Below are 27,837 nucleotides of genomic sequence, written 5' to 3' on the forward strand. Positions count from 1 at the left end.
ATATTTTAACGTGTTAGATAAGTTTAATTATTTATTAAATAATTATAATTAAAATTTAAGTTAAATTTATCGATTTATCAAATCGTTTATGATCAAACTTAACTCGATTCCAATTAAATCATAAGTCAATATATTTTAGATATGGAAGACAAATTTGATGGTTATAAATCGATATAACTTTTTGAATAAAATAATTTTGAGTTAACTTTTTACTCTTTAATGTAACAAAAATACCCGGGCACCATGATTGAAAAATAATCAATAGGTAAATTTATCCAATAAACCTTTGAAAAATAATGATCAAGTACTTTTGTATTAGGGGCAAGAAGCTTGCTTTAAATTAGATCCATAGAGCTGAGTCCTATTTTTGCATGGGCCTAGTTATGTGGGCCGAGTAGGCCGTGGGCTGTTGTATTCCATTCTCTTGGGCCTCTTGGCCTATTTCAATTGGCTTCACTTCAGAGATCGGCCGTGCCTAATCAGCCTACTGGATTGATTTTAAGGTGGCCCTCTTGGCCCATTTTAAAGATGTCTCTAAATGAGATATTCAAGCAAAAAAAAAAAAAAATTAAGCCACAAAGGTCCTCAAAGAGAAGTTTAAAATGGATTTAAAAATGTTTCTAAATGAAATATTTGAACAAAATAAATAAGTCATGATATATTGTAAACAAATCTTTAAACTGTGTAATGTCTTTTTACAAACTAGATAAATAACCTGAGCCAATCTTGAATCTCGATATTTTCAGTCTTCGTTAAACAATCATTTTCTAACATAGTGAGTTGCCCCTTTTTTCAAAAGAGAAAATCTTTACTTCATCAAGACTTTGTCTATCTAACTAGGTAGCACTTTAAGTTGAAGATATATCGAAATTCTTTTAATACAATTATTGAGAAATGGGGTCGGTCTAGAAAAAACTTGAGTCTAATCCTTCGTTATTAGTAGGAAATTATGTTTTTTTTTTGTCAAAGTATGAGAACTTCTAATTGTTGAATCATTTCAAGTGACTTAAACCGCAAAGAGTTTATGTGTAATTTATCCTAATTAGTAAAATTGGTTGTATATATTTGAAAAAGTACAACAACTAATTTAAATAAATTAAGTAGTCATTAATTTGACAAATTACTAAATATAAGTTTTTTTTTTAATTCACGCCTAATTATGAATAAAAAATATTTTATTAATTAATGTAAAATATGAATCAATTTTGTTACAAGTAATATGTTAAGGTTTGTGAGAGCAATTTCTTTGTATTTTATATGACTTGATAGCTCTTATGCTTAAAAACATGATCGGACCTGGTTTCAATGTTTTCAAAACATTTATTGTAACAAAATGTTTTGGACCGTTTTTATAATTTTATAAATATTTTGAAGTCATTTCGTAATATTAAAAAAAATATCGAGAACGAATTTTTAATTGGGAAACAAGTTTTCATCCAAAAAAAGGTTAGAGATAGAATAAATTCGTGACAAAATAAAAAATATGTACATTTAGATATCGTTTATTAAAATAAATAAAATAATATTATATCAAATATAAGATTTTAATGATTTTTAGATTAAGATATATAATGGTTAAGATAAAATTGTGAGTATTTTAAGATTTTTATTAAATCTTTTAAAATGTATAATGGTTGTATGTGTTATTTTTTTTTATTTATAAAGATTAAAATAAATTTATCTGAAAAAAATAAATTTATTTAAATAAAAATTTAACAAAGAATAGCATAGATAAACACACACGGGGCCAATCATCTTCAATTATTACCATTTTTGTGGTTTTAGTTTTTGTGTATCTACCAGTACGGAACACTCCCCGATGCTGGAACTCGCGAAATCCTCTTGAAGAATCGCATCCATTTGGAGCCATTTCGATTCTTTCTCGAAGAACCCAATCGCCTTTTTCAAACCAGATACAACCTCTCAATGCTGCGAAGCCTTTCTCATGTCGGCACTGCCACTGTCTCGCTTCCCTGCCTTTTCTTATCTCTCTTCCCATAAACTCTGTGCTCTCCCTCTTCCATCCGTCACCGCAGATCACGCCCTTCTCCACCGTCGCCGGCTACCCACAATTTCTGCTTCTTCAATCAGGAAACCCAGGTTAATTTCCAACGCTCTTATGATTTGTGCGCATTTGTATATGAATTGTTGAAAGTTTGGTTCTTGTTTGTCTTGCTGAAGTTGGAAAATGTTGGTACATGTCAGTTTCTACCTTTTTTTAGTTCCAAACTCGCTTAAGGTCGTGTATATCAGTATATTTATGTGAGTTCTTGAATCTATAAGTGCAAAGTTGGGAATTTTTGGTGTATGAATGTGTATACAGTACATTTATTGTTAGAATCCCTGGTTCTTGTCTGTCACTCGCACGGGTTATGTTTGCATGAGTATGAAATTGTTGAAATTTTGCTTCTTGCTTGTTTTACTGAAGCTAGATATTGGTGGTATGATGTAGATGTGTCTTTTTATATGTTAGAAACCCCGATTCTTTTCCTTCACTGACACGGGCTTGTGTGTATATGAGTATATGCACGTGTAAGAAATGTTGAATGTATATGGTTTTCTCTCTGGAGTTGCCAACTTTTTCGTAAATGTAAATGTGTACTTTTATGCATTAGAGTCCCATTTCCTTTTCCGTAGTTCACTGGTCATATGGGTTGTGTGTATATGGCTAGTATCCGTACATGAATTGTTGCACTTTGTTCTTCTTGTCTTACTGAAGTTGGAAATCTGAACATTTATATGTTAGAGAATCCTGGGATAGCTCCTTCGCGCGTATATGATTATATGCATGTACTGCTCAAAGTTTGCTTCTTTTTTATTTTTAAATTAATACTTTTGTGGTTTCACAGGGCCAGTAGGAAGGTGAGGAACGATGCAGATCTCTGCACGGATATCCAGGAATTCCTACGTGTTGTTGGGCTTCCGGAGGGGCATGTTCCCTCTGTGAAGGAGCTATCCCAGCATGGAAGGTTTTTGATGCGATTTTTGTATTTGATGGTCTTAATGAAATTTCTGTTATCTCATTATCTTGTGATAAAATGTGTTAGTTATTGGGGTAGTAGATTAATTATGTTAAATAACAGAATATTATAGGAGGTCTAAAGTTAAGTTTTGAGAATATTGGGTTAAGCTAAACTTGGTACTGAGTCCACTGACTGTAGTTTGGGGCCTTTAGAGATGGAAAAATTTTGCTTGGTTACACTTTCTCCCTTGGTTTGGACGTAAATAGATATCCTTCTTGTGATTCAAAATTATATATTTAATCCCCAGTGGTGGGGTTGGCCACATAAATTTTAGTTTGCCTATCATTTTTATCTGTGGCCATATATGTTGAAAGGCCCTTATAATTTATATCCTACCTATGAGTTTTTACAAATAACATACACAAAGACACCTTTGCTAGGATAAGTATAGTGAATTCAACCATTATTAAATACATGTATCATGCAATAGAATTGCATGAGTATTTGGTTCCAGAAGGTAGAAATTTAAAAAGGTTTATTTTTCTCTTTTTTTGTTTTGTTTTACTTCCCCTATTATTTCCACAGCTTCCAAAAGTGATAAGCTCCTATCTCTTTACTCCTTTTCTGTTCTTTTCCTTCTTTTTTATGGGGAGGGTTGTTAAACATGTTAGCTGATCACTTGGTGGTTGAACATTATTGTAATTGTAATTCTTAGATACCTTTCCATAGTGTTGATGGCCTTGCTTATTTATTTATTTTTAAATAGTTGAAGTGCTGAACATTGTATAATGATTTGCAACTATAAACGAAGTGAAGTTATTGACTTCATTTTCTCTTATGTGAAGGTTCTCCAGCAATAGTTCATTTTTCCCTTAATTATTGATTTGAATAATAATTATTTTACATCAATGTGATCATTAAAAACTAGAGAAAATGGTATTTTTTGTTGGAGTGCTGTGGAGACATTACTTTACAATTTTTTTATGTCGTCATTATTGACAGCACCTTATCTGAACCAAGTTAGGGTTGGTGTCAAATTTTTTTTATGTAATTTTCTAATATAGAAAAATCTTTGAAGTTCAATTTACGTATTTATCTTTTAGTGGAAAATTTTTCAGGCAGGACCTTGCAAACATTGTCAGACGAAGGGGATATAAATTTATGAAGGAGCTTCTTGTAGCCTCAACAGAGTCTGGTAGGCAGGGGTCTGATGCAGAGGAAGGCTTAATTGATAAAAAGGATATAAGTGGTGAACATAAATTGGAATCAACCGGTAAACATTTGTTTCTCAATTTTCTTTCTGTGGATTCTTAGTTTGAGATCATTTCTCATACAAAGTTTTATAGTAACCTTATATTCCACAAAAGGTCAGGATGAGAATGTGGAAGATATGGCTGCTGAAATGCTCCTGACTAGTGAAGTTCCTGTCAAACAAAACCATTTAAATAGTGCAGATGGAGCAAATATCAATCATGCTTTGATTTCTGAGAGCGAAAGTTGCACGAATACAGAATCTTCCTCCAATTTATCATTGCAGGAGAAGGTGGCTAAGTTTATCCAAGATGGAGAGTTAGATGCGATTGAAGGTGAATTGACAATGATCAATTTTGCATTTACTTCTTGACAAATCTGAGAAATATCTTTATAGCCTAGGTGTGTTCTGCTGCTAAAATACTAAATGATCTCTTGAAAGGCAAGATTTAGTGTTCTTTGGATTTGCTGATAGAAGGAGCTTTAGCACATGTCATATCCATTCTTCTATTAACAGAGAGGAGTATGGACCCATTTTGCACATCAGGAACTGCAAAGGATGAAAAAGGGACACGGTTACCATAGGGAGTTTCCCCAAAACATGTAGCAGGGGAGTTATAATATGGACCTAGTTTCTCCTTCCCAACTCTTGCCTGCTAACCCATTAATCAATTTGTTACTTTTCTGTACATCAACAACAACCCCCCCCCCCCCCCCCCCTCCCCCCCCCAACTGAGTGTGCGTGGGAAAAAAAATCTTAGACAATTTCCTGAAAAAGATAATTTATTCTTTTTTTCTTTTGTTTTGGGGGGGGGGGGGGTGGTTGTGGATTTTGGACAGAGCTTCAAAAAATGGGTGCACCATATTGTTTCCCTTTTTGACAGTGTGCATGTTCTACAATGTGAAAAAATTATTATGAGACTGCAGGTAGCAGTGTCACTTTAAAGTGCCGATTTGTGCAGTCAAAGCTGAATTATTTGATAACCATACCGAGAATTAAATTCTCCTATTACTATGACTGGAATCTTGTACTCGCTGATCTTTGGACTTCCGCTGCAGTTACACACAGCAGGTTAAATTTGAACAGTGGTGTCTGCTCTTTAGATGTAAATCATTTGCTTATGCAAAAAAGTGGAACTTAGAATAGTTCTAATATGTGAGCCAAATCATTGCCTTCTTACAGTTGGTAGTAGCACATTTGAAGTGGACATACTTGGAGTGTTATAAAGTCTGCTGCATATCTCCAGACTGTTCATAATCAGCTTGGTAATGACAACAATAAAGTACTGCTAAATGCTAGGGCCCTTGTAATTGTGGTCTCCAACTACACCGGAGTTGGAATATGGTTGAGGTCTGTGAGTATATGAACTAACTTTCTATTTGCCACACATATAAGGTAGTGCTACTTGTTATCAGGAGACAGTTAACCCTTTATATGAGCTTTGAAGTGGCATTGGGCCTAGGACAATGTGGGTAGTGGCTTAGTCCTACCTCTCCTTTGAATATGCAGATGCCTGTTTGTCATGAAAGTGCTTTGTAGTTGGTAGATCACCCTGTCTCTGCTCTTGGTCTCTCTACTCCAAGAAAAATCTTCCCCTAGAGTTCATTTTCAATTTCCATGCCTTGAAGAAGTCTCCCCAACTGCAAAGCAGACACTCATGTGCCATGTGGCATGTACATTGATGATGACTTATGGATGTGTATGCACCGAATGGTTTGCCCAAAGACAATCACTTTGTTTGAGTTGGGTTAATTGATAGTAGAAAATTGAGGATGCTTATATTTTTGGCATTTTTATGAATAGTAGATGTTAATTGGTGATTCTAAATTACAATGATGTATCAAATCAGGGATGAAGCCAGAAATTTGGCTAGGAGCGGGCCAAAGGATTGCCAAATTTATGCTAATGAATTTATTCAAAATTTTCTTAATAAAAGTATAAAATATATAATTTATTGCATGAATTTAAAAAGAAGTATGAATTTTTAACACCCAGGCAGAGTAAGACATTAGGATACAACATAATAATCAAAAATAAAAAAAGCTAAAATTTAATTATTATTATTTTTTTAAGAATTTTGACCTACGGGTCCTAATTGTAGCATTTGCAAATAATGTTATTTATTAGTATAATATTACAGGAATCAAGAATCATTTTGAAAATCTTAAAATAATGTTTATTTTATATATCAAGCTGAGTTTGATTTACTAAAGAGATGCGTTTCTTTACTTTATCCATGTGACCACAAGATGCAGGTGATGACAAGGATTTTTTTGAGCTTGAAGATGCAACTAAAGAATCATGTTCCCTGGGTAAAGAGCACTCTGAATTGGTGCTTAATCAAAGCCATAATGGTGTGATATTAAATGAAAGTGTATTGCCAACTATGCAAGTTGTACTTGCTGAATCAGAAAGCAATGCTCCAAGGTTAGTGCTTTGAGCATTTGCTCATAAATCAGAATTTGTCTTTGCTTTTTCTCTCCTTGGTTGTAGATTTTAGATATTTTGATAATTTGTTATAATCTAATTCCACATTGCTAGTCTACAAAAATTCAAAAGTTAATTATGGTTAGCTCTTTTAGGTGAAGGCATGTGGTGTTACTGGTAACTTGAAATATGACTTAGGACTACTATGGTGTGGACACAAACCAAGGTTGTATGTTTGAGACTTATCATGTATCAGATTTATTAGTGACGTGAGTTTTGTAGTTTGGCGAGAATGCCATGGTCTGAAAGAGACAAATTTGTTATGACAGTTCCATATAATGGAAAGTTTGTAACTTACTTGGTCTCTAAAACTTAAAAGTTCAGTCAGCAACTTTGGGTAAAGACCCATGTTACATACTCAAAGTGAAGGCTTAGGATTTATAGTTTAGCAGCATTTCACTTGTTAAGTAAAGAGCAGCTTTTATTTTAAGCATGCTTTGATCTCCAATTTTCCAATATTTTACAATCAGCTTTTCAAGTAACAGACTATTTGCGTGTTTCTCCACAAGGACATATTGAGTTATGGTTGAATTGATAGCATGCTTTTTATGTAATAGATGCTTCTAAAACTAGGTTTTCCTCCACCTGTCAACCAATATGGCAGTGAGAATGTAGATATTAGATTCTCAGTTTGTTCCATTTATTCACTCTTGCTGTGTTCTTCACTTCCTTCCACATGTCAATCCCAAGCAAAAGGATCACACCACTTGATTCTTCTGCCAATTTCTGTATTAAAAAAGCATTCCTTCACACTTTGTTCTGAATTACCTGCAGAAATGATCAATCTTCAAGTGAAGGACCTCTGTCTGCTGGTTGTGATGAGCAATTGGATGTTGAGGTTACTACAGCATACCATACTTTTAATAACAATATTTCATTGGCTTTTATTGAGATTTAAATCTATTGCCTTTTGTAAGACAGACGAGTAAAAGAGAGAATCAGATTGAAGTCAATCATCTCGAGTTGGTACTGGTACTAATCTTTGTAATATTTGTGCCCAACACAACTTGAACTGCTGATTATGTACAAAAATCTGTAATTTGTTTATCATTTTAACCACTAGATGTTTGAATATATTGTCAATTGATGTGCTTAGCATCAGAAGGAGCTGGAATTGTCTCAGTTGAAGGAACAGATTGAGAAGGAAAAGGTAATTGAGCCATTATCAAAGATTGCTATAATACTTGGCCTCCTTCCATGCAAAGTTCACTCTGTTTATATCTTTCTGCTGGTGTATTACAAAACTGAGCACCCATTTGAAATTTAAAAACTATTTCATAATAAAAATGGATTTTAATACTTATCATGCCAGTGGCGTTGCCTATTTTGCCTCTATATGAAGATGTTATTGGTTTTTGAGTAGGATTAATTTTGATTTAAGATAGGGAGGATTGCTTGTATTTTAGAATTCAAACTTACATATAGATTGCAACAAAGTATATTGTTTTATTTGATAGCTTAATATGAGGGGACTTGAAAAAACAAAGTGAATGAGTTATTCCAAACTGATCTGAAGAAGTCACAAAGCCTACTAGAAGATGTCATGAGCCGTTCATGACAGGTTTAAAAGGTAATTGGAAGGAATTGGGGGAGTTAGATCGGAAGAAATGGGAGGAAATTAGGGAAGACCAGAATAGAGAGGGAAGAAATGGGAGGAAATTAGGGAAGAACAGAATAGAGAGGGAGATTGGGGAGAACTGAGAGAAAGGGAAATTGAGAGCGAGATTAGAGGGAAATTGGAGGGAGATTGAGAGAATTCAAGAGAGGGAAATGAGAGAATTCATTCAACAATTCAAACATGATTACCCTTCTACAATAGTGGCTTATTTATAGCCTCACAGCCCTTGCTCCCTTGTGCAATACAATCGTTTGGCCTCAGCCCCTGCACCCATGTGGTACTATTGAAATCCTAACAACTATTATATCCCTATTACAATATTGCCCCTCTATTGCTCCGAAGGACATGACAGAACATTTTGACATCTCTAGGAGATTGTAGCCTCGGGATCAAGTGCAGACCCCTTCTCTGTGCGTCCCTAACGCACAAGGCTCCCTGCTTTGTAAGGGTCAGGGGAGGGTAGTTATTGTTCACAACTTTATGTTTGCTTTACAAAGAGGCTGTTTCAACTACTCGAACCTGACCTTCCAACCACCCAAAAAAAAAAAAAAAAAAAGCAGCATTACCATTACCTTACGATTTATGGAACCCTTCAAATTGTTTGAATCACCTCTGGTTACTGTGTATTTGTAGGAAGAAGGATGACTAACATGTCATTTTAAAAATAAGGGTCAAGGATATTGCAACTGCAAGAATGCAGTGAGAAGACAAAGCTTGCTGGAAGATTTTTACATCTCTGGGACATTGCTTTCTCAGGATCGAGCAAAAAGCACTTCAATGCCTGCTGTTAAGCTTGTTCAACAATTTCATTCCTTGGCACAGGCTTGGATGAAAGACTGGAGACCCAAATATTCTACACCTAAAGGGTTCCCAGAATTAGAATTCACTGGGACTAAGCCTAGCAATTTATTTGCCATCAGTCACTAGTAATGACCATTAAGGAACACATGAATGTCTAAGTTCTCTTTTGATCGTTATTGTAGAAAACACACAGATGTATGGGTAAATGCACAATCACATCTAGACTAAAAAGTTTGACACTCAATTTTCTTGAGAAGCTAACAATGGAGATAATAAGACCTGTTATGTGATGCACAAATAGAGATGTCTTATTGTTCTCATATGCCAATAGAAGTTTATTTCAATAGGTTTTGTCATATTGCTAATATTTCTGGTAAAATGAGTAATGAAGTTTCACATTTAAGCATGAATAGAACTTTATTTTGATTTGACTAATGCAAAACTTCCATGGAAACTTATAAGGTAAATCATACCAAAGGTCACAAAACTTTGGTGTCCTTTTCAATTTGGTCATTAAACTTCAATTCCTTGCAAAGTGATAACAAAACTTTAAAATATTTTGCAATATGGTCATTAAAGTGATTTTTGGATAATTTCTCACCAAAATTGCTGACGTGGCAATGGCCACATCATCTCCACGTCAGCGCCACATCATCGCCACGTCAGCAATTTCAGTTAAAAACCATCAAAAAATCATTTTAGTGACCACATTGCAAAACATTTTAAAGTTTTGTTATCACTTTGCAAGAAATTGAAGTTTAGTGACCAAATTGAAAAGAATGCCAAAGTTTTGTGACATTTGGTGTGATTTACCCAAACTTATACATCTGTTTCCACTGTGCTGAAGAGTGAATGATCTATAATGGTGGTATTTCAATGTCTTGACATGTACTGTGCATACAACTTAATGTGTGATTGGGTTAGGGATGTTTCAATCAAAAGGGATGTTAGGGTAATTTAGGAAGTATGACATGCACCAAGATGCTTGGGAACCTCTTTGAGAGGATGAAATGGGAAGAACCAATGCAATCAAGAGAGAGGTGGAAAAGTTACCAGGCTTAAGGCAAGATGTGTTATTCAAGGGCTGGATTACGGGCTGAAGGTTCAGGAGAAGTAGAAAGAAGATTGTTCTAAATGTGGAGTTATAAGTGCACTTGGCTGATGTGAGGTAGAGTTCATAGGGAATAGGCTGCACACTTTCTTTGGTAGATAGATGAGATGTAAAAGGTAGTTCATGCAGCCAATGCTCAGAATGACCCCGTCTTATGCTGGCTCAAGACCTTTGTTGCTCTTTTCTTTCCGTTTTCTCAGTGGATTTGAAGGGAAAAGGGTATCTTTTATCTTGTAGTGCCTTTCTTTCACTGATTGTCCCAAGGGCTGTGGCCCCATTCTACTACTGACTGCAAAGGGGGACTGAGTGCCTTGGAAAAATTCTTGGTTCAAGTCTCTAATCTGCAAGTCTTTGGGCAACTGAGTATAGGGATTGCCTTTGGGTTATTCCTGTGACCGTGGGTGTGAGGTATAATAATTAAAGTGAGTTAGTAGTTTCCTAGAGATGATCTAGACAAAGGAGAGTTACTTAGGAGATCCAGACCAAGGGGGGTTTCTGAAGAGATTGGCTCTGGTCATAGACCAAACAGTAGGTGCTTTCTCCAAGTTGAGGCAGTCTCTTTCATGGAGGGCTTTGAGGAAGGGATAGTGAATTCTAGAATCAGCTTATGAGTCTGCCTTATGATGTTTGAGCGGAAGATAAGAGATTTATACAACAACGTGCAGTCTTAGGTGCCATGTCAAGGAGGATTGCTGCACTACATGGAACTTCCTGTTCTTGCACTGGTGACAATGGTATGCACGCCCACTTGAATGATGTCAGATGTGGTACAGATAATTTGATTGTTTCAGCTCTATGACTTCTACACTCCTGTTATTTCCTTTTCAAAATTTTATGATATTTCAACACTGCTCAGTCTGTATAGCTCTATGGTATTTCCTTTTTTATTTTTTTTGCCAAGTAAAAGAAACAGCTCTCTGATATTTCTGTAAGGTATAATTTGTGCTCAGCAGAGTGATTCCCTTCCAGATTTTGACTAATTCCACTTAAATTTACCGTTGAGTTTCACAACTTGATAGAGTGCATTTTTGTGCTTGTTGGAAAGATTGATTCATATATTTTGTTTCTGTTGTTCTTTCCAGCTTGCTTTGTCTGTTGTGCAAACCAAGGCAGAAACAGAGATCAGCAAAGCTAAGAAGCTTATTTTGGAGAAGGATGCTGAATTGCAGGCTGTGGAAGAAAGTCTTTCTGGATTGGAGGAGGTACCACCCGAACTCTGCGAGTTTGCAACTTTTCCTGCTTTTATTATCTGTAATTGCCCTGGCATCCAGTCAATAATTAGGTTGTTTTTCATATATGTTTACTGGATCGACTTGGTTTCAACTTTTATTTCTTTTGGTATTACCCAGTGTTACTCCTTTTAATTGAGGGAGCTGTACTTAAATATGTTTGAACACATCAAAGAGACCTACTTGCTTGATATTTATCTTCGTTTCAAAGAGGTAAGAGCAATGATAAGCATGTTGGTTGGTTTAAGAGTCCTAGAAAGCAATGCCGAGGCCTACTTTTTATCAAATAAGATCCCAGGTACTTCATTTTTTACATTTTCTGATTTTCCCATTTGTTCTTCCACCAATTAATTTTTGAAGTCAAAACTGATAGGTACCTGAGTAACATAACTGTAAAATCTTGATTACAACTTCTGCTACAACTTGAAGCTGTTCTAACTGATGAGAGTAGCTCTAATTGATATTATTATGTTCATCTCAGTAGTAGCTAATTGATTTGACTGTTGATAGTAACAAAGACTTGCAAGTTACTATTTTGACCTTTGCGCTGCCCAATCCATGGCAGACAGGAGAGGCTGGTGGCTTAATGTGGTTGTGCTACCTATACATTTATTTTAGGTTTCTATCACCAATGCATACTCAAACATTGCTGGTGTTATGTCCAGACTTTCTGTGAGATTGACAGCTTCAATTGACTTTATGAAATTCTATGAATTTTATTAGGTTCAGATTCATTACGAGGGTGAAGGTGAAACTGTAGAGGTGGCTGGTAGCTTCAATGGTTGGCAACATCGTATAACAATGGATCCACAGCTGTCATCAAGTATCTTGGACCCTATTGGATCAAGGTTATTTTTTCTATGGGTAGACCTATCCTTAGTGTTTTCCTTTACATGCAATAGTTGACATCTCTGTAGTTCTTATTTTGTATTAAGAAAAGACTTTAGTAAATATCTTGATCAGGCATGTCTTTGGTTTTAGTGTTGGACTTTATCCTTCCATTTATTAAAAGCACAAGAACTTATAATGGGACCCACTATTTTAAAAAAAGTAGACAATTTTACCCTTTACTTTAAACATATTTACATGTAATACAAAAGGTCATTAACATCATTTTATACTACTGCATTTAATTTGATGAGAAGTGAGATATGTTTTGAGAATAAATATGAGTATGAATTACTAAATTTTCTTTTTGTGTCCAGTTTAAAAATAAAAACTTTTCTTCCTGTTTAATACATGGCATCTTTTTGTACTATTTTGTTTGGTTATTTGACAAGCACTTTGAGTTTATAATTTCATAATATTATTATTATTTTTTTGCTGAGATTATACCAGTGGAGACCTATATAGTGGGGGAGCAACTGAGGTTCACAAGTCTTGAACTCGTGACTTGAGGCCCACCTATACTATCACCTACTAGTAGGCTACCTTTGATGGTAATATTGCTTAAAATATTAAAAATATTTAATATCAAATATTTTTATAAAATATTTATTTAATATACTATTGGCTTTAGTCATTTTGCATGTCTATAACACAGCATTAAAATATTAACTAAGCATTTGCTATTTTCTCTTAATATTAATAAGTACAATACCACACTCATTTGCTAGTGTTGTTAATACTGCTTTCACACCACAACACAATGCAACAATGCCAAAAATGACATAAACTGATAAAAAAACTTGTCTCTGGTAATTGGCTTGGTTTTTTGAATGATGATAATTGTCATAGGTGGGGCCCTTGTCGACCGATCCAAAAGTAATTGTTGTTTGGTGGTGCTGTCTACCCTTCTTTATAGAGTCTAAGATCACCAAGTACACATTTGATGTACGATCAACATGTGCTCTGTAATAGGCTCCCCTACCCAATTCCTGGTGCATCGGTCAGGGTTGCATGCAGTGTCCTGAACCACATGATAGTATCACTGAGTGATTCAGAAACAGGCTGAGCACTTTTGGGTCGGATGCCAAATGCTGGGCCCATTATAGACAGCCTTATGAGTCTTCTGCCTGCATCTCAAAGTCAATTAAGACGTCTAAACCATGCAAGTTTAACCATTTTTTTGTATTCCAGTCAGTAGTCTTTCTCTTTTGGCTAGAGAGGTCTGGAATTCATGTAGCCAACCCCACTAGTGGCATTGAGGCTTGTTTATTGTTGTTGTTGTAATAGTCTTTTTCTTTTAGCACTTCCATTGAGATTTTTACCACTTCCTTCATGCATTCATTTTGAGTTTATGGTGTTACTTGTATATGTAAGTTAGTGTTCCAATGTACTTACTTTGATAACATGTTTTGACAGGAATTCCAGACTTTGGACGGCAACATTATGGCTTTATCCTGGAAAATATGAGGTGTAGAATTCTGCCACCACCTACTTATGCTACAATAATGAATAGGCCCATACCATCGAACATAAGTTCATTCAACTCTGTGCAAATCTTCAACCAGAGTAATAGAAGATCTTCTACCCTCTATGAAATTCTCCTTCCAGTGTACTAGGATAACCTCAAACCAACCAACTTGGTTCTCTCGTCAGAGAAGCTGTCAATGTGGTTCTAAAGCAGTCTGTGCTGGGTTTAGTAGGCAAAGTTTTCAGCTTGTGAAAGGTTAACAGACATTATTGAGCTGGTCCTCTAAATCCAGTGTAGTGTGTCTTACAACTTCTGGAATGGATGCCATAGATGTAAAATGAACTGCAAAACAGTAGTAACAATAATAAATACATGTAAACATATATAGAACTGGAGAGGCTTTGGTTTTCCTAGTATTTCTTATGTTAAAAAGTTTGTCAAAATGGGGCAGGTAGTCTCTGTAAATTTTGTTCCTACCACTCATAGAAAGGTATATTTTGGAAAGCGCTAATGTCTGCAGAGTTAGTTTCTGGTCTACTACCTATCATGTGAGAGGTTTAGTAATTGTTTCATTTACAAACAATCATTGTCATTGTACAAAATTTTATTGCTGGAGTGGGTAAAGAACCTAACAGACCGTTCAATCATGTGAACTCTTGCATCATTTGTGCACTTGCGTTTCTTAGGTTCTCACTGGTCATCAGGCATGGGCTTCCAGGTTATCTGTGACTTGGGGATGGTTGCTAGTATTGGGCTCAAGGATGGGTCTGTTGCTATGTTTGGAAAAAGGTGGGGCGGGGGGGGGGGGGGGGGGGGGGGGGGTGATTGTAGGCATTTTCTATTCAAGCCTTTTGCACCAGTCATTCAATTATACTTTTCTAATATTTACATATTTTATTTCAGATAAAATTTATTGTTGATGGCCAGTGGAGGATTGATCCTCAAAAGGAGTCTGTCACTAGAGGTACCATACAAAACAACATTCTCAATGTTGGAAGATAATATGGTTACGGGTCACATCCTTTTTGATTAAATGCCACCAAGGTACTAGTTACTTATGTTATTATGCAATGGTGTGAATCCTCATTCAAGTATTTGTGATATTGGTCTCTAAGTACATAGGATCAGAGGTGCCTCAATCACAAGCCGCAGGTTTTGGAATGCCTTAAGCTATAACTTTCACACAAGTTAAAGAGCACTACCAGTCCAAAATAGTGATGTTAATATGTTTTTGTCATCAGAACGAAGAGACAAAACATAAAATCCGCCCCTTTTTCTAGGCCACGAGTGCTGCAAGAGTCAAAATAGTGTCATAAATAGATAACTGAAGTTTCTAATTTTGTGTCAACAGCGGTAAAATTTCATTCATGATTTTACTTCTTGTTGATGACAGAGAGTCATCAACATATACACACCCACTGAGGATTGTTCATTAGCGGGTTTAAAGAAGCAGAGGATTATCCAATTTCAATATTTTAACTTGCGATAGGCATACCACCATATTCACTGTTGTTGTTTAACCATTCATCTCATGTATCGACTTCTTGTCAATTATGCAGGAAAACAACAGTGGTCAGTCCGCCGATCCATACTATTCTGAAATAAATCGGAGCTGGAGCACTGGATATATCAGACATTCAAGATGATGAAGCTTTGGCCTTCATGCTGCTGCTCTTCCATTGAGAAAAGCGCGCGGTTGAAGCCCATGGTCGGCATTTTTGTATAGTATTAATCATTTTCTTTTTCTTCTAATACTTTCAAGGCTAGCTTAGCATTATAGATTACAAACCAGTTCATGCCAGCACGCGATTGCTGGGTGTAATGTATGTACCAGGTGAACTTAATTTCTTAGCTTAATATTTCAAAGATTAGAAAGTTTTGACTATTCACTGGAAATAGAATATTAGCAGTGGTTCTCTTACTAAGTATTTTGACCATTTTGGTTGTCTGAGAAGCTTTTGAAGTTAATAATGTTCATCGTTTGTTGTTATTTTGGGATGGGTTTGTACAAGCAAGCACAGAGATTGATTACATCCTTTGCTTAGACTGGGGCAGCTTCCAAATCCTTGTTTTTGGTACACAACAAGAGGGTGTTTGGTACAAGAGAAATTTTAAAATTTTTGGGAATGTTGGGAATCTGTATTCCCATATTTGGAACAACTTTTTTATAAAAAGAATAATGAGAAATAGAATTTTCGAAAATGATTTTTAAGCAATTTTTTCACAAAAAGATTTCCATGAGGGGGGTTGAGAATTCAAGTTTTTCATGAACTTGGGAATGTTTTTAACAAATAAAAAGACTAAAATATCCCTTATTTTTTTTAATCCTATACAAACATATTATATATATATGTAATATATTTATATTAAATATAAAAATATATTATAATATATTTATATTATTTATTATAAAATATTATATATATTAAAGTAGATATTCGTACATACATAAATTATATAAATATATATATACATGCATATATATACATAATGTGTAAAAAAATAACATTTTTTTTATTTTCTAAAGTTATTGTGGTCCCAATATTTTATATAATAGAAGAAATTTATCATTTTTAAATAAAAAATTAAATAAGAATAATTTTGAAAAAAGAACATGAATTCCTAAGAATGTTACATTTAAACCAAACAAAAAAATGTAAGATTCTCAGAAAAAAAATATTCAACATTCCTGAGAATGTTTAAATCTATCCAAACATAGAATTGCTATAAATCCTGAAAATAAAAAATTTTCAAGAATATTTTCAAGAATTATAAATTTTAAAAATTTAAAAACTTCTCCGATACCAAACGGCCATAAGAGGCAATCTTCACGGTAAATGTAAAATTATTTTTTTGTGATTTGAAAAGTTCGAGTGTTAAAGAGTTGTGAAAGTAGAAGTATGATTGCAAATAAGCAAAGAGAGTATTACATACAAATAACGAGACAACTTCTCTTACGTGGGTTCAACTGTACCATGTTGACTTGGGGTCGGCCTATCTTAGTCCGTTGACTTAGCCTTGGCAGGCTATGTCAGGCTATGACCAGGACCCCAAGGTCCTTGGCCCAACCCATCCTAACTAACCCATTAACTTGGCCTAGGCGTGCTGTGTCGGGTCCCAAGGTCCTAGCGAGGCCCGTGAAGGTGGCGGGCGTGTTGAAACCACGTGGAAAGGTTTGGTTTGTATGTTTTGAGGAATGGGCGTGTCCCTTTCCTTGCCTTTCCTACTTCCCCCAACTCTATCCATCTTCTGCTTCATAAATCAGAACCCATCATGAGCCAGTCTTTACCCATTTCCTTCCATTTGAAAAAATGGCTATGGCGAATGTGAACATCTCTGCTGCTTTCGGCTTCAACTCTCCTTCCTCTCTTCTTCCACCCTCTTCTTCCCTTGCTTCCCCACAAATCCATTCTATCCTCTTTCCTAGCGAATTGGCTCTTCCAACTAAGAGAAGAGATATTTTCCTCCCCTCTTTTTCCACCAGGAACCGGCATTGCCAAGCCGTTGATTCAGCTCAAGACGAAGAAGAAGAAGATGACGTTGGGGCCAGTGAGACTGTCTTGTACTCCTTCAGTCCTTTGCCTTTGATTTGTGCGGCTGTTCTTCCTAGAGGTAATCTGATTCATCACATTCTCCTACGTTAATCTTATGGGTAATTTCATTTTTCTTTTGCTACAAACGCAAGATGGTATTCATGGTTTTGTTTGAAGTTCTTTATCTCGAATCCATTTGGTGACTGTTTCTGAGTGAGTGCATCTTTGGCAAAAATTGAGCCAACCCTGAGGTGGGATTGAAAAACCCAACTTTCTATACCTTGTGAATTGCAAGGTTTTTTTTGGCAAATTCCCAGATTTCTTGGCTTTTTTACATTATCATCCTCACTAGTTAATGAAATTGAATAGCCTCTATCCCACCTATAGCAATGAAGTCCTCTAATAACTCCAACTATGAATGCAGTTCAATTGAAAATGAAACTCAAGTTGCAAATTATCTAGGAGATGACAAGAATGGCCAATATTTCCACCTTTAGGCCTATTCAAGGATTCAACCCTAAAGAATGTGCAGTTTCTGAATAATTCCAATTTTGGGCTGTGGTTTGTTGACATTTTTTATGCTGAAAGAAGACATTAACGCGTAATATCTAGATTCCCTTGTAAGAAAGACAGTCCCCTTTCGTGCAGCATTTTATAGGGAGGTACCATGTTACATTAACGCCTATTCAAGGATTTCTTGTGATTCTTTTGTGGAGTTTGTCTGCAATAAATGAGTTTATGTGGCTCTAGACTTCTAGTCCCCTGACCTTTCGTGGTATGGAAAGGATGAAGTTTTTCATAAAACCGCATCTTGGGTTGTTTTCAGACAAACTATGCAGTACCTGGAGAAAGTTGTCTCTGGTTGAGATTTAAGATGCAAACTAGGTTTTGGTGTGTGATTAATATCATCGTTGACAATGACACAATTCGAGCCAGAGTGGAACTGGACACGTTTGCATTTGTGGGTTTCAAAATGATCTGTTGAAGATTGCTCCTAGTTTTAGTTCCAACATGCACACTTATCAGTAGTGTGGCTTCAAGTGCTAGAACTGACACCTGTATATACTATATAGCAGTTTTGACAATGGACTAAGGTTTGAAATGAAAGACATTTTACTTCTTATCCATTTCTTCAGCTCTAATGACATGGATTGACCTCCCAATATATGAACTCCTGATCTGGATTTTCCATAAATTCATCTCTTTTTTGCTTCTTCTCTTCCTTTATAAGTCATAATAATGTGAATCTTATGACTATCAGCCGGAACGGTGAGGTCTGTGTTTGGTCCCTTTGTTGAGCTTGTAAAATCATGGAATCTCCCAGACTGGCTTGTTCACTGGGGTCACCCCGGCAACATGGTAAAGCTTCCTCTTTGTTTCTGACTCTGTTTCTTTTGCCTTTTCTAACATCTAATGATCTCCCCATGGAAATACTTGAACGGCATCTTGTAATGTTACAGGCTGTGGTACTTTTTGCCATGGGTGGTTATGGAACTTATCTTGGCTTCAGAATACGATTTTCTGATGATGTGGTAAGAAATCTAATCTTAAATAAGTTAAATGACATGAATTCTGTGTGCTTTCAGGCATTTCTGGTTTTGATACTTTACTAGATTGTTTTGTCTTGATCCAGGAGGAGAGAGCAAAGGCAAAAGATTTGCATCCAAAGCTTTTAGCCGGAATGTTTTTCTTCTTTGCTCTGGGGGCTACTGGTGGAATAACATCACTATTGACTTCCGATAAACCCATCTTTGAGAGGTACTTGTCCATGCTATTAAGTTGAAATCAGTTCCTCGCCATATTTTTCTGGGTTCGAGTTCTTTCAATTAATTCTGTTCTTGAATCAAGTTTAGTTGCCAAAACAAACAGTTCTTGTTTTGAACATCCAAAATTTTAATCTTCTGCTTGCAGCCCTCATGCTGTTACAGGTTCCATTGGCCTTGCTCTACTGGCCATACAGACAATATTGCCAGCACTATTTGAGGTAAAAAACATTAAGCTTACAGTTCAACCCCAGTGAAGGAAAACAAATATCTGATCATGTTTGTTGTAAACATTGGCGAATTCACGTCTGATCATGAATTCTGGACATTGGCAAGCTAGAATTCCTGCAACCGACCCTCTTTAAGGCTTGAAGTGGTGGTGTTGATCATATTTGTTATGGACTTGCTCATTACGTGTGTTCTTCATCTTTTAAATTTTGGTCTGATGCAGGGAAATCCAGGTTTGCGTAATGTGCATGGGATATTGGGCAGTGGGATCATGACACTCTTTCTTGTCCACGCCGCTCTTGGACTTCAACTCGGACTCAGCTACTAGTGTTCCTGATCTCCATTTCTCAGCTTTTCCTGGAAAATTCTTGTTTTGATCACTGTGCATTCATTCTTCAGCTGCCCAATTCAGCTCTATAGTTACACAATGCATCGCCTGGCAACAGATATTGTTGAACAACAGGGTAAACAAGTCTCACACGGATCAACAAACACGTCATTTTGTAGAGAGCCGAGATCTGCTGTCCCTGTTGGCTGTCCCTTCCCTGTCCAGCTACTAAAAATCAGTCACATCACCCATTATCAAATAGTAATTTTTGCAAAAAATTATAAAATCAAATCAAAAAATTATAAAATCAAATTATAATATATATATATAATCAACACATATGTCATTTATAATTTTTTGGTTTGATTTTATAATTTTTTTACAAAAATTTCTATTTGATAATGGATGATGTGGCTGATTTTTAGTGGCTGGACAAGGAAGGGACGACGAACAAGGGACAACAGATCTCGGCTCTTTTGTAGACGTGTTGATCAATATCTCACTTACACATAATTATCATTATTGTCAAAAATATCTCATGAACAAATAATTCAAAATAACAATATAACAATGCATTCAAAATCAACATGTAGATTATACACGAAGTTAAAGTATACAACTAATGATATAACAAATAAATAAATATAATATTATATTTTACATAACATATGAATTTCTATGAAATTAAAACATATATTATAATTGTTACCGCTTGAACACAACAATAAATTTATTGAATTAAAATATCATCGTTAAGCTATCTGAGTCTCTAAGAAAGAGAATTGTCAAAGGACACATGGACGTTTTAGCGCAAAAACTTTAATATTTAAGTCAAACATTGAAAATGATAAAAACTTGAAGTCTGTATTAATATTAGTATTAAAGATGTACTTTCTATAATGAGGGGCTATTTATATATATAGAAGTGTAGAACAATCTTAAATATCTAGAATTAAGATTTTTACAGATAATATTTATCTTAATATTTTAGAATTTAGTAGAATTAAAATTTTTATTGATAATGTTTATCCCAATATTTTGAGGTCTTATTAGGATTAATATTTTTTTAGATGATGTTTATTCTTTCGTAGAACCTTTGGAGGAATTTTTGAATACTAGAGTTATTCAGTTTATGAGTTATGTGAGACTCTCCCGTTTACAAAAAAATTTGTCTGGCATTTTACTGCATTCGGGGGATAGAAATAATCTCCCGTCATAAATCCTTGGGAGACCAGTCTTCAGTTATCGGGCAATTGGGAGACTGTGGGTTTCTTGTCGTGTAGTTGTCGAGAGGTTAAGAGACAGTGTGTCTCTTGACTCGTCATTACCTTGTTGTTGAGAGGTTGGGAGATCCTGAGCCTCTCTTCCTTTTGTCACCTAGAGGGTTTTTGGGGGACTTATTGGTCTCCAAGCTGCCTCTGTTTCTAGAGACAGACCATGTTTTTCCATAGGCCATTGTTTTCTTGTTTAAGCCTAATTGATTTATTTTAGGCTTTTTTTGATTTTTTTTTATAAATTTTTGCTTATGACATGATAATAATAAAAGCCACTTGTCTTTCTAGTACAAGAGATAGAGTGCATCCCAATCCCATTATTTCAAAGTCAATAACAATGATAACATCACCAATACCAATTAATATAAAATGATAGGCAAAAAGCATAAAAATGCCCTCAAACTTTGTTCAAAAAGTCATTTGGTCTCTTAAACTTTAGATTGAACATATCATACCCCTCAATTCTTGAATTTAGAACAAATACACACCTGATTTTATAATTGGTCGTGTGTGAGATACACACAAAAACCAACCCCCTTTGCAAATCATTCTCTTTCAAACAACTCTTTTTGCAAATTGATCGTGAAGTTGCCATCCACAACATTGGTGGTCATTGCCTCTCTGCAAATTGCCTTCGCTCTCGCTCTCATCTTTGTCGGCAGTTGTTGCCTCTCTCTCACTCTTTGTCAGTGGTCGTTAGCAGCTTGGAAGGCGAGCGGTTGGTAGCTCACTCATCTTTCTTATGCTAGTGGCTAGCAACGATGTTGATTTGGGTGGGGGGGGGTCGGGGATAGCAACAGTGCTGGCGTGGGCGCGCAGATTTGGCCGACAACGTGGGAGGCAAGTGGTCGGTTGATCGCTCGCTTTCCTTGTGCTGGTGGCCGACGTAGGTGTCAATCGGGATTGGCGATGGCAACGACGGTCCTATGGTATGGGCGGTTGTCTTTCTCGTTTTTCACCAGCAGGGGTGCATCGTTGAAAGCTATTGTTCACCTATCATTCTCCTTATACGCGCGTGGTTTCACGCACTAATTTCACACAAATTTGATGTTGATGCTTGGAATGAAATTAAAAAGTGAGATGTGTGTTTATTTTAAATTTAAAAATTGAGAGGCATGATAGCTTCAATCCAAAGTTGAAGGGGGGCTAAATGACTGTTTGAGTAAAGTTTTGAGGATATATTTATGTCTTTTTGCCTAAAATGATATTTATAACTATGATTGAAATGCCATTATTAAAAAATATAAAAAACTGTTGGGTTTGCGGGAAAGTTGGTTAAGAAACTGCCAAGGGCAATGCAGTCCTTTGCAGGGTGATAAATGAAAATAAGGACAAAACAGCTTTCTTGGATTTAATATCAGCCGTCCGATTACCAATCAGAAAACATGATGGGGTGGAGTCGGTGGACCGTACATTACATTTTGAAGGTCGAGAATGGTCGCCGCAAGAACCATTGGGTTGCCGAGTGGGTCCCACAGGTCGTTGCACGGAGAGAGAGGGAGAGAGAGAGAGAGAGAATAAGACTAGAGAGCGAGTCAGACGACGATCTCGCCCTCATATCGGCCTATATCTATGTTCCCCCGCATTCCCAATTACAGATCTCACCTCTCTCTCTCTCTCTCTCTCGCTCGCTCGCAGATATCTCATCTTTTGCTTCCCGGCTTCGCTTTCTGATCCGCAGGTACGGTTTGTGTTTAATCTAGATCTGTTTACTTCCTGCGTAGATCAAGCGACTTCCATTCTTCGATTACATTCATATCCGGTTAATCTTCACTTGTTTGTTCTTGTGTTGGTTCTTGAATTCTTCGTTCATTTGCTTTCCAGATCCAGTTCTTCAATCAGAATCCGGTTTTATAAAAAAATGTCTCGTGTTTTCCTTAGTTATACAATCTCTTGGCCCTACTTTGGATGTGACAATGTCGTGGAGTGTGAATATTCAAAGAAATAGATTACAAGATTATCCTAGTTATATGATAGAGATCAGATATCAGAAAAGATTCTGTTAGCATAAAGTTGAATGGTCACACAAAGGAAAATAAAAGAGATTGGCTTATTCAGATATTGACTACGTAGGCATGTATGGTCTCAGATCTTGCGCCCGTGTTTCTACAGGCCCAATGTGGTCATGATTCCTTTCTTCTTTTTCTGTTGCAACATGGTTAGGCTAGATCTATTCCTGTTGTATCTGTATAAGTGAAAGGCATGCCTACCTCTTTCAGTGTTCTTCAGCATAAGTTGGTGCAAGATTGGTAGTGCCTGAATCCGGTTTCTCATGGAATTCTAAATCTGCATTCTAGTTTTAATCTCATTTTCTTAATGTTGGCACAAGATTGATGATGGAGAAGGTTAATTTTATTTTGGCTAGGCATTTATGTTGAAGGTCTTAATTATCTGTTTGGTTCTCATAACTCCTGGCGAAGGAAAAGGTTATCAAAAAGAAAGGAAAAATGATTTTTCTGGCAGCATTTAGAAGTTGCATGTTGGCAAGCGTATCAGAAATGTTCAATATGTGTGGTTACTTAAATCCATTGAAATAACGGCTGCTTGATGAGAAATTGGAAAAAGAATAGTTTATTTCACAGATCATCTAATATTTCAACCAAAAGCTTTTTCTTCAAATAATTTAAGTGTCAAAGCTAGGATTTGTCTTGTTCTAAATAGCTTATTTTTTTCTATTTGCTTTGTAGACTTCTTTTATTTATTTGAAAGAAATAGAAGATAGCAATAGAGAATTGAGGATTGTGCTAATACTAAGTTTAAGTGCTAGTTTTAAGCTTGTTAAATAGAGAATGTGATGTAATACTTGCGGTTTGCTAATTAATGTTAAGTCGCACTTCAATTTCTTGAACCAAATTGTTGCAAACATAAATTTTTCTTGAGCAATAAATTTTGCAGGATTTATGAAAATTTTGGTATATGATACAATTGTAGCATTTTGACTAAAAGTCTGATAATGACATAAAAGTGGTGAAACAATCTCTTGAAAAATGATCTAACAAAAAAAATAAAAATAATCTCTTGAAGGAAATTACTAGAAAAGAACTAAATGCAGAGAAAAAATTTACAAAAACTTTTTACCGGTGATTAATCATAGCATTTTGAGATGATAAAAGAACGTCATATGAAAATTTTCTACTGCATTCTTGGGCTATTACCTTTTTGCATTCATCATATTCTTGTCATGTTAGTGAAGAGTGATGAATTCTTGTATTGTTTCTCTTTTTAGATTACACAAATGTAGGATGAGATAAATTCATTTTAGGATAGTGTATTTGTTTGCAACTAAATTTGTTCTACGTAACAAAAAGTTGAAATTCTGGTCTGTTTAACTCAAAGAAAGCCATCTAAGGCTACTCACAAGGTTGCTTATCAGGAAAAGAATAGGATACTAACAAGGGTAGAGCAAATGAGATTAAACAAAAATGGAACTTAGGAGGGATGTTCTACTATCATGAACTGCCTTATTTTGCGTTACCTATCAAAGTTCCTCATTTTTTTCTTTTTCTTTTCTTTTTATTTTTTTGAGGGGGGAGTGGTGGGCGTAAGGCTTTTGTAGACAAATATGAAAAAAGTAAGGTGCTGCTGCATAGATGCCAGCAGCCTTTCTGGAGCAAAGAGTATGCTATATGATTTCTCACAGCTTCGAAGACAGGGGAACCACGGCAACATTGAAAGATAATAATACCCTGAAAATCTTCCAGAATATTTAGAAGTTGTTGAATCAAGTGCATTTTTAAGTAATTTTTGGCTCTCTTGAATTAGGAGGAAATGTTCATAGAGAAAAGTGCAGTCACTCAATAGGCTAGGAACTTTTTTCCACAACTTTTCATTTCTCTTTTTCTTTTACATTATGTTTACATGATCCTTGCTGATCTTGTTGTATACATTCTTCAAATTACCATATTTCATCTCTAGTAATGAAAAATTCACACATATTTAATTTTCTGTGTCAGTCTAGATATGGATTCCTTCCTTTTCACCTCAGAATCTGTCAATGAGGGCCACCCTGACAAGCTCTGTGACCAAGTCTCGGATGCCATCCTGGATGCTTGCCTGGAACAAGATCCAGACAGCAAGGTTGCTTGTGAGACCTGCACAAAAACTAACATGGTCATGGTCTTTGGCGAGATCACAACTAAGGCTAATGTAGATTATGAGAAGATAGTTAGAGATACATGCAGAGGCATTGGGTTCACATCACCTGATGTGGGCCTTGATGCTGATCACTGCAAGGTTCTTGTGAACATTGAACAACAGAGCCCTGACATTGCTCAGGGAGTTCATGGTCATCTAACCAAGAAGCCCGAGGAAATTGGAGCGGGTGACCAGGGACACATGTTTGGCTATGCCACTGATGAAACACCTGAACTTATGCCTCTAACTCATGTCCTTGCGACTCAGCTTGGCGCCAAGCTGACTGAGGTGAGGAAGAACAAGACTTGCCCCTGGCTAAGGCCTGACGGTAAGACCCAGGTGACTGTAGAGTATCGGAATGAAGGTGGAGCCATGGTCCCTGTCAGGGTTCACACTGTTCTTATCTCAACTCAACATGACGAAACTGTCACAAAAGAGCAGATTGCCAAGGATTTGAAAGAGCATGTAATTAAACCTGTCATCCCCGCCAAATATCTAGACGACAATACCATTTTCCACCTCAACCCATCGGGTCGATTTGTCATTGGAGGACCGCACGGGGATGCAGGACTTACTGGCAGGAAGATTATCATCGACACCTATGGTGGTTGGGGTGCTCATGGTGGTGGTGCTTTCTCAGGGAAGGATCCTACCAAGGTGGACAGGAGTGGTGCATATATTGTTAGGCAAGCAGCCAAGAGCGTGGTGGCCTCAGGGCTTGCCCGCCGCTGCATCGTGCAGGTTTCATATGCAATTGGCGTGCCAGAACCATTGTCTGTGTTTGTTGATACCTACAAGACGGGGAAGATTCCTGACAAAGACATACTGGCTCTGATCAAGGAAAACTTTGACTTCAGGCCAGGAATGATTTCAATCAATCTTGACCTCAAGCGAGGAGGCAACTTCAGGTTCCAGAAGACTGCTGCTTATGGACATTTCGGCCGTGACGACCCAGATTTTACTTGGGAGACTGTCAAGATCCTCAAGCCCAAAGCTTGAGTGAGTCATCCATCCCTCGCATTAATTCACTGCAACTGTACGTTTTATTTAATTTTCTTCTGCAGATGGGATTCCCTATGGCCATAGATAATTCTGGTTGGGGAAAGAATAAAGAACCATCATATATGATATCAGGCGCATCAAATATTGAAGTTTGACTACCATTCTTTCGATGATCCACTGCACAGCAACCCAAAAGCTAGAGCGGGACCATTGTTGAAGATTGAATTAGGACCCTCGAATGTTTTCCGTTTAATTTTCAGCATTCATGTTAGATTGTTTCTTCACCAGCTTCATATTATTGTTGATGATTGCTGGGGATTTTGAGTTTCAATGTTGATTTGATTTTACTAAAGTTGACGATCTCAACTTCATATTATGGTATTCGAATTAATTGAATTGCTTCAATTTCCTCTTGATGGCATGCAATTAATCAATTGAACACAAAGAAAGACTTGGCCACTCTTCCATCCACCATTACGAGTCATCCGTTCCCACTTTAATTTTCTTCTTTTCTATTCTGTTAATAAAAGCAATGGTTCGTACTGAATCCTACCGTGTTGGTACTGAATCTATTAATAAGTCTAGTATTAATAGATTCTCATGTCAAACGACATAAAACTTAGCTTTCACCTCATTCATGCATGTGATGAGGTTCAACAAATTTAGGAACAGTGAAAAACATTTCCGAGTGCGTTTGATTGGTATGAAAAATATGAAAAAGAAAATATAAATTATAATTTTCGGTGTTTGATTGATAACTTTTTTTTTATAGAATTTGTTTTCCCCCAAGTACAAAAATGTCATATTTTCCTTAAAATAAAGGAAAATAAATTCTTAGGGGGGGATTGGTTTTAATTTTTCTTGGAAGTTTTGAAATTTATTTTCTTTTTCACCTTGCAATCAAACACACCCAACTTGATTTATCTGCAATCCAAGGGAACTGAGCTATATATAGGCGCTTCACTGTTTAGTAATGGCGGCAGGGGGGATATCAAGCTAGGAGGACCTAAAGGTGCATTTGAGACTTACAAAATTTAAACTAACTTGAGATCTGAACTCACCAAAACAACTATATATTACTAAGTTACCACCCCAATAATATCTCATGTTTTTCATTAACCAATATGATCAATACCAAAAATAAAGCAAGAGAGAACGAAAATAACCCAATGGAGACAAATGTCGTATTCCGTAGAACCACATGATCCGTTGTTATTACTATTTAATTATATAAATGCGCACACATGCACACTCCACTTTTAGACTTGTACACATACGACAGAGGCAGAAGACTAACAGGAAAACACAACAAAGCAAAAAGAAAAAGACCGACAATTCCATATTGTTGACAAGGCTAGGGCTAATTCTTCTCATCGCAGCACCCTTAACACTAACTGCATGGCCGGGATACATAAGCCAGCTTAAATGCATGGCTTAATTATTTATGATCGCTTAGCTCTTGGCGGCTCCACCATCTGCTTGGTCTGTTTTCTTGTCCTGATCACCGTCCTTTTTCTGGCTGTGGGTTTCTGGACGCTTTCCGGTGTCCATCGGGGGCCCTGCAACATCTGTTGCCTGGGAATTCCCAGCTGCATTTTCTGGCGCAGCACTCCTTGCAGTTGTACCCAAAACAAATTAGTTAATTAAACCCAATTAAGTACGTAGACTTGACATCCAAGAAGCTCAACCCCGCTTCATATATCTATATATATATATATACATACAGTGATATAGTAATTAAGACACTAAAATATTATT

At 36.2% G+C, this 27,837-nt stretch overlaps 3 protein-coding genes across 12 annotated transcripts; all 3 read left to right on the forward strand.

Annotated features, from left to right (window-relative positions):
• Nucleotides 1-1,767: 1,767 nt before the first annotated feature.
• Nucleotides 1,768-15,718, forward strand: LOC127790212 (protein PTST homolog 3, chloroplastic). 8 transcript variants are annotated; one of them, XM_052319519.1, is made up of 13 exons: nucleotides 1,768-2,100; nucleotides 2,850-2,969; nucleotides 4,082-4,236; nucleotides 4,310-4,549; nucleotides 6,465-6,642; nucleotides 7,477-7,540; nucleotides 7,624-7,674; nucleotides 7,799-7,852; nucleotides 11,315-11,434; nucleotides 12,185-12,309; nucleotides 13,766-13,817; nucleotides 14,721-14,861; nucleotides 15,377-15,718. In XM_052319519.1, the coding sequence occupies exons 1-12, from the start codon at nucleotides 1,946-1,948 to the stop codon at nucleotides 14,817-14,819; spliced, it is 1,413 nt and encodes a 470-aa protein (XP_052175479.1). In that variant the 5' UTR covers nucleotides 1,768-1,945; the 3' UTR covers nucleotides 14,820-14,861; nucleotides 15,377-15,718. The 8 variants fall into 8 exon arrangements, 7 of the variants coding, with proteins under 7 accessions (XP_052175479.1, XP_052175477.1, XP_052175481.1 ...); XM_052319517.1 differs by having other exon boundaries at nucleotides 14,721-14,781; XM_052319521.1 differs by having other exon boundaries at nucleotides 7,624-7,668; nucleotides 14,721-14,781.
• Nucleotides 15,719-17,062: 1,344 nt separating this feature from the next.
• LOC127790725 (uncharacterized) lies at nucleotides 17,063-19,721 on the forward strand. The gene is made up of 6 exons (XM_052320347.1): nucleotides 17,063-17,429; nucleotides 18,612-18,709; nucleotides 18,811-18,882; nucleotides 18,984-19,108; nucleotides 19,262-19,334; nucleotides 19,565-19,721. Exons 1-6 carry the CDS (start codon nucleotides 17,129-17,131, stop codon nucleotides 19,667-19,669), a joined length of 774 nt encoding a protein of 257 aa, XP_052176307.1. The 5' UTR covers nucleotides 17,063-17,128; the 3' UTR covers nucleotides 19,670-19,721.
• LOC127790723 (S-adenosylmethionine synthase 2) lies at nucleotides 19,668-26,100 on the forward strand. Of its 3 annotated transcripts, none has more exons than XM_052320346.1 (2): nucleotides 19,668-19,805; nucleotides 24,897-26,100. In XM_052320346.1, exon 2 carries the CDS (start codon nucleotides 24,904-24,906, stop codon nucleotides 26,074-26,076), a length of 1,173 nt encoding a protein of 390 aa, XP_052176306.1. In that variant the 5' UTR covers nucleotides 19,668-19,805; nucleotides 24,897-24,903; the 3' UTR covers nucleotides 26,077-26,100. The 3 variants fall into 3 exon arrangements, with proteins under 3 accessions (XP_052176306.1, XP_052176304.1, XP_052176305.1); XM_052320344.1 differs by lacking the exon at nucleotides 19,668-19,805 and adding an exon at nucleotides 19,916-22,624; XM_052320345.1 differs by lacking the exon at nucleotides 19,668-19,805 and adding an exon at nucleotides 22,477-22,624 and having other exon boundaries at nucleotides 24,902-26,100.
• Nucleotides 26,101-27,837: the final 1,737 nt, after the last annotated feature.

This window comes from Diospyros lotus, chromosome 14 (genome assembly GCF_014633365.1).
Source record: "Diospyros lotus cultivar Yz01 chromosome 14, ASM1463336v1, whole genome shotgun sequence".
NCBI lineage: Eukaryota > Viridiplantae > Streptophyta > Magnoliopsida > Ericales > Ebenaceae > Diospyros > Diospyros lotus.